We start from the raw sequence: 10359 nt of genomic DNA, 5'->3' as shown, positions 1-10359 counted from the left end.
CATTGTGGTGGTACCATTGTGTGTGTGTGTGTGTATATATATATATATATATATATATATATATATATATATATAATAGATTACAATAAAGAATATGTGCCTATGAACTGGCCCTGTAGACGGTTGAGTTGTGCAGACAACCAAAAGGTCTATATGAATTATGAGTAGCCTACTTTTGTAATTACCATCACAACGTTATCCTTTTTAACAGACCGCTCTGCAGCAGATTACGGCGATGCTGGGATGAATCTGCTGACTCTCCCTGCCCCTGTGGAAAAATAAATAAATAAAACTTGCGCCTCTGCTGAGTCATGCATTGTACCTCGCATTAATGGTATCAATAGTCTGGACTGTACTCTTTGGACCAACACGCTTTTCCACGGTTTTGCTGTGTGATGTCTCACGTATGTCAGCGAGTGTCTTGAGTCTCATCTCGAGCTTTCGGCGTTTTAACGGCAGGAGAGGAGAGCCAGCTGTCTGAGGCTGCCGGAGCTGCCCTACAATCCCGCTTTACGATGATCGCTGCGGCGTTTTTGGTGCTGCTCAGGCCGTACAGCATTCAATGTGTGCTGCTCTTATTGTTGCTTTTGCTCGGGACTATTGCGACAATCTTGTTTTTCTGCTGCTGGCATCGCAGGCTCCGTAATGGGAAGCATCCAATAAAATCGGTGCTCTCCGGACGCTCCAAGAGCCGCGGTGAGTAGTGCAAGGCCAGCCGCATCTCCTCATCCCGACAGCTCATTTCTGGACATGAATATTCTGTACGAGTTCATTATCTTGTTTGTGAGCAGTGTTCTAGCGATCAGTAGAGTTCAGTTTGACTTCTGCAGTTTGAGCTCTAAGATGAGACAAACACGACTTTCGTGGAGGTGTTTAATGTGCGTGAATACAGCTCGGGATCTTGGTTTAGCCTGTACTATCTTGGAAGTTGATCATATTTTAAACGAGTGCATAGTTTATGATAAAAACATGTCATATATAAGTTGAATTGTTAGACTATAACATTTATTATTTGTCCTGTAGTTGGCCTCCGAACGCACCATTTCCGATCAGAGGTAGGATGAACTTTTTCCATTATGGTCTTGTCACTATTTTGGCGAAATAATGAGTTAAATGTGTAGAAGCTCGAATGACGACATGCTGCCTAAAGTAGTTTAACAAGTGCGTTCCCCTTAATTCCGTTTCTTCGGACCAATCTCGAGGACTGCATGACTATTTTAGGGACTGCTGTGCGCAATGCGCATGTGTTATCAATAAATAATGTAGGTGATTTTGCAGTTTCATTCTTTAAGGTGGGTCAAAACTCTTTACTGCCTCATAATCGCGTGGGTTACAAATGCAAGTGAGCTGATCTAAGCTTTTATTTTATGATATAGTTATTGTATATTTGCCATCATATTTTGATACTGTCTGAATGCAACCACTTCAGCTTCATTCGATGCGTTTCCGTTCTACGCATTTTGCTTTCAAAATAAAACTAGGACACTTCAAAACCCGTATGTCGTATGTGTACTTCAGAATTCAAAAAACGCATTAAAACCACTACCACCCCCAAAATTATAATTAAACATATGGAAAAAAAAAAATCTATTTTGGACCGAATTGTGTGGCAGTAATTGATCCCCCTGACATGGCCTATGAAAAGGCTTTTTTGAAATTGTATTAAAACTGAAAGTAATCCTAGCAAATTTAAAGTAACTATTAGTAGATCATTTATTTATTGAAAGTGCCATGTCGATGAGTTTTATTGCTATAGAGTGCATCTCCATTTCATATACTAATGCTTAAAATGTAAGCTTACCAAGTTACCATAGCAAAAGCTCGCCTTCCTTTGTGGGTCATGTTATTGAACCACAGGATGGTGAATCCCTACTGACTCAGTACTGCAGCTACGGATTCAGTATCATATTCAAGGACACAGTGGGATAGTTGTAGAGCCTTTATGTTGTAAACAGTATCCTCTGTAATCATCTTATCACAATAAGTCCCTCGATAAACGGCTCTTATAAAGAAAAATGAAATGGATACAACCATGGAGTTTCTCTATCATCAGTCCCTAACACTAGTGACTGATATCTAGATGCATAAAGTCATGGCAGTTCCCCTGTAGTTTAATAAACCTGAACTGTGTGACAATGGTTATTCATGATATGAGAGATTTTAATTTCTCCTGCCACGTCTGCTGAATGCACGACCTCCTCCCAGCTTGACATTTGTTGATTTTTCCCAGGGCTTCAGGCACAGTCCACGTCACTCAAGGAGGAGCATACATGCCCGAGTGACAGAAGAAAAGCCCAATCTGGTCGAGGTTCCAGAGAGTGAACCTGATTCATCATCGACTCTAAGAAAACGCAAAGTGAAGAAGAGAGTCCTGCCTGAATTTTACCAGTCTGTACAAGTCACCCCTACACGTAAACCTGTAGGTACTCCCCTTACGGAAACCATGATTGATACTGATGATGAAATGATACTATTTTTTGTGCTTGCTTCCCTCCACAGGGACATCAGGGTGCCTTTGAAGCCGGTAAGGAGTGGTAACTTGCTCAATAGGACAGAGGGCAGATGTTGTTGAAGGACGGTCTCTTTCTGGGTCCTATGAAATGAAATGTTACTGTGTTGGAACCTTTTATCCCAAGGTGTATTGTTTAATTATTGATCATTGTATGACAAATATTGATATAAATTAGCATTTTAATAGGTGAAGATAGGTTTTATTTTCTCTTCCAACATATGAAAACTGCAGGTTTAGCTCAAAATAACATAAGGCTTCCTTTTAAAAGGGTCATTTTAAGGGTCCAATAAATCCTGTAGATTTGGCATGAACCATTTCACGTTTTTTTGTTTCAAAAAATGTGCAGTACATTTGTTCTAGATTGTACAATTTCAACAATACATTTAGCCAAATACAAGGTTTGCATAATAACAATTATTGGCTGATCACCAAATTACACCATGAATTCGCTATATTCTTGAGGACCACCATGACCCAGTGGTTTTACATTAACATGCAACTTCTGACGGTGCTGCAGCATTGGTAATTAACAAGTTGCAATGAATTTACTGCACCAACAAATCACAGTATATACATTAATAATAATCAGCTCTTATTTTACTGGTTCCAGCTTAATTTCAAATGATAATCACCCAAATGATCCTGTGATATCTTTTGATTTGCCTTAGTTTGTATTCATCCCGTATGCACGCTCGTTTGTGTCCTTTTTGATTCATTCTGAGTCTTTAACAGTTTACTATGTTGACATGGAAGCACGGTATGTATTCATCACTCCCTGTTAACTCACCGCAGTTGTACATCTTCAACTTTTCATTTCCTTTATATTAGTCGAGAAATTAGCTGCACTGCTTCCAAACAAAAGTGCCTTGTCACCCTTCAATACTTTTACCAGTTTCAGATTCTGCAGTTAAAAAATGAGGTGAGGAAAGAGACAACACTCGACCCACATATTGGTAATTTCTTTCACCTGAAAGGAAACGCATGACTATAGGAACACAGAACTGAAGAAGCACAGGGCCTCAGCTGGAAATATGTTACTTATGGGAACAATACACATCGGCACATTGAAGTCCTTTGGTTGGTTGGGCTTTCTATATGTACTGCTGCTCTTATCCAAGAACAGGTTTTCTATAGTTTTAGATAAAGGAAGTCTAATCCCACATTTACAAACCCACCAAATCTTTGGGTGTTTGTAAGTGTGTCTGATTTTATTTATACCCAGCTTTTATCCCTACTGCAGAGGTCTGTAGCTGTTACTACTATTTAACATTCTTAGTGAGTACAAGACTTTACTGCTGTGTCAAGTCTTGTTTGATGTTTGAACTGAGTAACTGTTCAAAGTAACCTTTTGACCCGTGCAGACGTTTTGCAGCCTCCTTAGTTGTGTTGCAATATTGTACATAACTGAAACAAACAGTTTTGTGCTTTTTATCATTGCAATGCTCAGCAAAACAAGATACATAACAACCTGACCAGAGCGAGCTATCAGGAAAGACTTAGCATCGGTGTGTTACTATCACTTTTGATACTGTAAATCAAATATTTAGTTGCCATCAGGTCAAACTAAATAATGTTTGCAATTTTATTAAAACATTTGATGTGCAGGTGAAATGCTCAACCTGGCAGGAAGCAAAAGATAAACAACAATGAGGCAGTATTGTTTTTCTGAGCACACGAGTTTCAAAAAATTATTTGAACCACAGTGAGAATTATAATTTGGAGATTTAGGAAATCACGAGATATCAAAGACAAGTGAGAAGATTTTAAAAATGTAATTAGCACAGGCCTTTAATTAGTCCGTTACACATCATTTATGATATAATTTACATTTGTAGGTTACAACAATGTGAGAAAAAATAAAACTATATTTTTGTTGTGTTTTTAAATATCTTTAAATGACCCTGATCAATGTACAATGTACATATTATTCACTGCAGGCAAAGCAGTTGCTGTCCTGTTTTTAAATTTTTTTTTATGTGAACTACTAAAACAGAGTCACTTGTGAAGATTTGAGCTCAATGCCTACATGAACCTGATCACAAAAGGAACATTTTCTAAATGCATCTGAATATGTTCGGTCCTCTTTTACCTTTACTTAACATGATGACTAACACATTTATCAAAAGTACTTAATCAAAATGGTTAATCATTGGTTGTTTTGAAATACTTTGCAAAGATCGTCAAAAAAGTATGGTGACCATACCTACAGTGGGTACGGAAAGTATTCAGACCCCTTTAAATTTTTCACTCTTTGTTTCATTGCAGCCATTTGCTAAAATCAAAAAAGTTCATTTTATTTCTCATTAATGTACACTCAGCACCCCATCTTGACAGAAAAAAACAGAAATGTAGAAATTTGTGCAAATTTATTAAAAAAGAAAAACTGAAATATCACATGGTCATAAGTATTCAGACCCTTTGCTCAGTATTGAGTAGAAGCACCCTTTTGAGCTAGTACAGCCATGAGTCTTCTTGGGAATGATGCAACAAGCTTTTCACACCTGGATTTGGGGATCCTCTGCCATTCTTCCTTGCAGATCCTCTCCAGTTCCGTCAGGTTGGATGGTGAACGTTGGTGGACAGCCATTTTCAGGTCTCTCCAGAGATGCTCAATTGGGTTTAGGTCAGAGCTCTGGCTGGGCCAGTCAAGAATGGTCACAGAGTTGTTCCGAAGCCACTCCTTTGTTATTTTAGCTGTGTGCTTAGGGTCATTGTCTTGTTGGAAGGTGAACCTTCGGCCCAGTCTGAGGTCCAGAGCACTCTGGAAGAGGTTTTCTTCCAGGATATCTCTGTACTTGGCCGCATTCATCCTTCCTTCAATTGCAACCAGTCGTCCTGTCCCTGCAGCTAAAAAACACCCCCATAGCATGATGCTGCCACCACATGTTTCACTGTTGGGATTGTATTGGGCAGGTGATGAGCAGTGCCTGGTTTTCTCCACACATACCGCTTAGAATTAACGCCAAAAAGTTCAATCTTGGTCTCATCAGACCAGAGAATCTTATTTCTCATAGTCTGGGAGTCCTTCATGTGTTTTTTGGCAAACTCTATGCGGGCTTTCATATGTCTTGCACTGAGGAGAGGCTTCCGTCGGGCCACTCTGCCATAAAGCCCCGACTGGTGGAGGGCTGCAGTGATAGTTGACTTTGTGGAACTTTCTCCCATCTCCCTACTGCATCTCTGGAGCTCAGCCACAGTGATCTTTGGGTTCTTCTTTACCTCTCTCACCAAGGCTCTTCTCCCACGATTGCTCAGTTTGGCTGGACGGCCAGGTCTAAGAAGAGTTCTGGTTGTCCCAAACTTCTTCCATTTAAGGATTATGGAGGCCACTGTGCTCTTAGGAACCTTGAGTGCTGCAGAAATTATTTTGTAACCTTGGCCAGATCTGTGCCTTGCCACAATTCTGTCTCTGAGCGCCTTGGACAGTTCCTTCGACCTCATGATTCTCATTTGCTCTGACATGCACTGTAAGCTGTAAGGTCTTATATAGACAGGTGTGTGCCTTTCCTAATCAAGTCCAATCAGTTTAATTAAACACAGCTGGACTCCAATGAAGGAGTAGAACCATCTCAAGGAGGATCAGAAGAAATGGACAGCATGTGAGTTAAATATGAGTGTCACAGCAAAGGGTCTGAATACTTATGACCATGTGATATTTCAGTTTTTCTTTTTTAATAAATTTGCACAAATTTCTACATTTGTTTTTTTTCTGTCAAGATGGGGTGCTGAGTGTACATTAATGAGAAATAAAATGAACTTTTTTGATTTTAGCAAATGGCTGCAATGAAACAAAGAATGAAAAATTTAAAGGGGTCTGAATACTTTCCGTACCCACTGTATATGCATTTTTTTTGACAGTAACAGTTCTTGAGCAGAGAATTTAGATATTAACAAAGAATAAAGGATTTTATACACTCCCCAATAGAGAGGCTAAACCTTTTAAAAAGTGATGGGGGATTGCCTTTAATCAGTCAACCGTTCTTAGTAGAGTTTTCTCTTTAATGTAATAAAGTGAAAATTGATTCTGGAGAACATACTCATTTCAGTTGTAACATAAACAAATCATTATTTAATAATAGTAAACTTGAACTTTCCTCAAATTGTGTATTTTCCCCTCCTTTTTATAAGGAAGAATTATGGAATAAGCAGAAAGCTGATAAAAAAAAATTGCAACATTGAGCTTCCTTTTGAGGACTGAGTTTAATCCTGATGAAAAGTGATGCACTGATGAAAAGGCTGTTAATATTAACAGAGTGCTGCTTTTATCAGCTCTGCAGGTTCCCATGACAGCTACTATTTTAAACCAGAAATCCTTTTCCTTAACCCGGCAGAAATATTGTCCCACACACTTCCATTTCATGCGCTAGCTCCAGGTTTACCATTTTATTAACATCAAGATAATGTGGAGTGCTGACTCATTCTTTTAATGTTCACACATGAGTTAAGACCTGAACTTTTCAGGACCACGTCAGTTGGATTTATGTTGCATGTAATCACTGTTTATTCATTAAGCAAATTAGGAGTTATTATAGAGGTATTTTCTAACCCTTCCCCTCCATGAGGTTCGCCTGTATTTGTTCTGTTGCTCAATTTCAGGTGTGTCAGGGTGCAGCAGGTAACCGCAACAACAACAAAAATCATTAACAATTTCATACATGAGTGATTGTGTTGTGACTTGTATTAATTTAACCTAAATCTGTCAATCCCAGAAATAGGCAAGTAGAGTAAGAGTTCTTCTAATATATATATTTTCTGGTAAAACCAAGTGCAAGCTTGATGAGCACCCATGGCCCTCTCAGGTGGACTAATTAGCACTATTTAATGTTTTCACTGCATTCATTGGTTAACACCACAGTGTAAACAGCAGTGTAATTGTGTCAAAAGGCTCAGCAGTTTGGATCCAGTGGATCTGTTGTGCAGCTCTTGCCGTGTGGGGGCCCCTGTCCTCCTTTTACCCCCGCTTTTGAGGTAGCTGTTTGTAGCCTCCCACCTTCGTGCAGGGATGGCGCTCTAACACCACCGTCGCTGCTGGAGCTGCTGTTGTTTGGCTATGACCGGGTATGACGCGCAGACACATGCAGTCTGCTCTCCCATCACGGTCCAGCTCTGCCTCGACAGCACACAGCGTACCATCCCTCCAGCCCTCTGGAGATCTGACATCACCTCACAGCCTTTAATGCTACGATAAGGGACGAACGCGTGACCGGAGCATCCCTCGAAGGGCGTGGCACCTTTTCCAAATATATGGCTGAAAGGTGGAAGCTAATAACGCCAAAATAGGATTTTGTGGGTTTTTTTTCTTCCAGCTGACAGGTCTCCATGTATACAGTGGTAAGTCTTATTGTTGACCTGGCGGGGGAGCCAGATACTATTGATTTCCCATTGCCTTTATTTGGCTCAATCTTTTATTGTTTTGGGTCATTGCGAGCTGGTGGCTCATGTCACTGAGCGTCCTCATATTTAACATGCGCTCACATTACGCACCTTGACCTGCGATGGTGAGGAGGAAATGGGATTTGAGCGTGTTGTTGCTGTGCTGCTCATTCATTTATGTTGCGTGTGTGTGTGTGTGCGTGTGTGTGTGTGTGTGTGTGTGTTTGTGTGAAATCAAGACAAGCATTGTTCATTTTCTTTTGTCTCACAGAGCTCCAGTTCGGGGAATCCTTCCCTCCCATGCTCCATGTCTTCCTCGGCGGATTTCTCGGACGATGATGATTACAGTATTAAATCGGGATCGGCATCTCCGGCACCCGGGGACACTTTACCCTGGAATCTGCCCAGACATGAGCGGTCCAAGAGGAAGATCCAAGGAGGATCCGTCCTGGATCCGGCAGAGAGAGCCGTGCTCAGGATCGCAGGTGAGGGACCGTCTCCGTGTAATCAAGTTATCACATGGTAACACACAGGAACGAGAAAAACACGCTGTAATATATTCTGCATGGGGATTTGATTTGCTATTTATTCTGTCCTGGTATTTTATTTGGGGACATAAAGAGGGTCTGTGATGTTGCTGTGGCACATGTGATGGTATTTTGGTTTGCTCTCTGGATGTGATGCTTTGAAATTATCCAAAGGATTATTGAATATGCAGTGCCATTTTATGATTTTCCCCTTAAGCCACAGTGTACCATTTCATTAAACCTGCAGTTTAAAAATGTTAAGCTATAATTACATTTTTTTATTAGAATAATTGTTTCACATGAAACAAGAAAAGGGCGCATTTACTGTACCTAGTTAAGAATTAAAGTTCGATTGATTTAGACAGAGGAATGAGGCTGACCTAATGACATAGCGCTTGTTTGTTTCACTTTGTTTTAGGGAGTTTATCGCTGTTAAGTGGTTTATAATGATACTTTGACACTATTTGATGTTGTAAAATCAGGAATCCGTTGCGTCAGATCTCGACTGTTGCGGGAGAAGTTTTAAATGACAGCTCGCAGTTTACTGGAATCTGTGGCAGTCTGGTGACAGATGATGGGCTTTTGCCTGCAAAGACATAAACACAATGTCAAACAGTAGTCGTGTAAATCTGCCGAAAGTTGCTTGAAGTCCCTGGCAGATGGACAGCAATGAAAAAAGTACTTGTAGGATACTGAGAGCCTGACAAGGAAAGGCGTTTATTTTGTGCACGCTGTAAAAAATTTTTTTGCATTTAATTGAGTGTAGTTTTAACATAACGTTTTACTTACTTAGGCTTGGAAGGACCAGTAGGGTTATATTTGATTATATCTATGCGCTTGTGATTAACATACGGCTTTAATACCACTTTAATGTAGTTTTGAACTCATTGGCCTGTTAAGACGCTGATTTTTGTGCAGCGCAGCACGTCCGGCAGTGCTTCCTATCAATCCACTGAAGTCCGGAAAGGAAGTCTCGCCTATTGGTCAGACCGCAGACAAGGGAGGGCTGCAGGGCGTTTCCTTTAATACAACAACAGCGCCGATCACTCTTGGGTCCTCAGCACATACACATGCATACAAATCCACACACACACACACACACACACACATGCACACACACATGCACGCACACACACGCTGTGTCCCTGTCTGTCGCTGGTGAATGTCCAGTTTGTGAAACCCGGGTTATGGCTCAGTACGCACCGCAGGCTTATGCGCTTTCGGACGAACAGGAATACCTTCAAGCGTATGAGGATGTATTGGAGAAATACAAAGGTAGGACTACAACTCTTGGGTATGTTCATGTTGTGGGACGAGGAAGAAATTGCCTGATTGCTGCTTGACAGTTGGGTAACTGTCAGCCTGCCCCCGCTCTCTGGTGACTGGCTGGTCTTAGTGTCTTTATTCCTGCGGTGGAAAAATGGGAATATTTCCTGCATGACATCACATTTAGGTTTAGCTTTAGTAGCCCGAGACAAAGGCTTTCTTATAATGTTTTTATGATAATAGTTGATCATTAGATTAGAGGATTATTTCTCTTTAGCTGCTCAATGAAAATATTTAGCTTGAAATATGGCTAGAAAAACAATTGATTAAGCTGTGCTGGATTGAAAAAGAAAAAGAAATTCTGCAGACTTAAACAATGTAAATTATTTATTTGTTTATTTTTAGGATGAACAGTGATGGATATAATTCATTGATTAGCACTTAGCTGACCTATGTGCTGTCTCAATGCAGGCAGGACAGTGACATAGCAAGATAAGGCTTCAGCTCATATCAGAAGTCACTTCATGCGGTTGCTCCTTTTGGGTCTATCTCATTAATTAGAGTAAATCCATCAAACATAAAAGGCCGACTCTATTCAGTGTCTCTGTGACAGCCAGAGCTTGACAAAGCCATCCACATGTGTCCTCAGGCCTGGCCTGTGGAGACCCAGTGGAGCTGAAT

General features: G+C 40.5%; 1 protein-coding gene across 3 annotated transcripts in view; it reads left to right on the top strand.

The window, feature by feature from the left end:
- The first annotated feature begins 282 nt into the window (after positions 1-282).
- Positions 283-10359, top strand: part of dst (dystonin) — a 103532-nt gene continuing 93455 nt past the window's right edge. Inside the window, exons 1-4 of one of the 3 annotated variants that reach the window (XM_069144829.1) lie at positions 283-696; positions 1024-1055; positions 2231-2419; positions 8157-8370. In XM_069144829.1, the coding sequence (XP_069000930.1) occupies positions 516-696; positions 1024-1055; positions 2231-2419; positions 8157-8370 (616 nt within the window). In that variant the 5' untranslated portion in view covers positions 283-515. Of the gene's footprint in view, positions 697-1023; positions 1056-2230; positions 2420-8156; positions 8371-9582; positions 9688-10359 lie in introns of those variants that run through there. The other 2 variants (XM_069144830.1, XM_069144831.1) reach the window with 2 other exon arrangements.

This window comes from Embiotoca jacksoni, unplaced genomic scaffold (assembly GCF_022577435.1).
Source record: "Embiotoca jacksoni isolate LCO1_2020_lvr unplaced genomic scaffold, fEmbJac1.0.p SCAF_12, whole genome shotgun sequence".
Classification (NCBI taxonomy): Eukaryota; Metazoa; Chordata; class Actinopteri; family Embiotocidae; genus Embiotoca; species Embiotoca jacksoni.
Note: the sequence above shows the minus strand (reverse complement) of the source record. Positions and strands in the feature narration are given on the sequence as shown.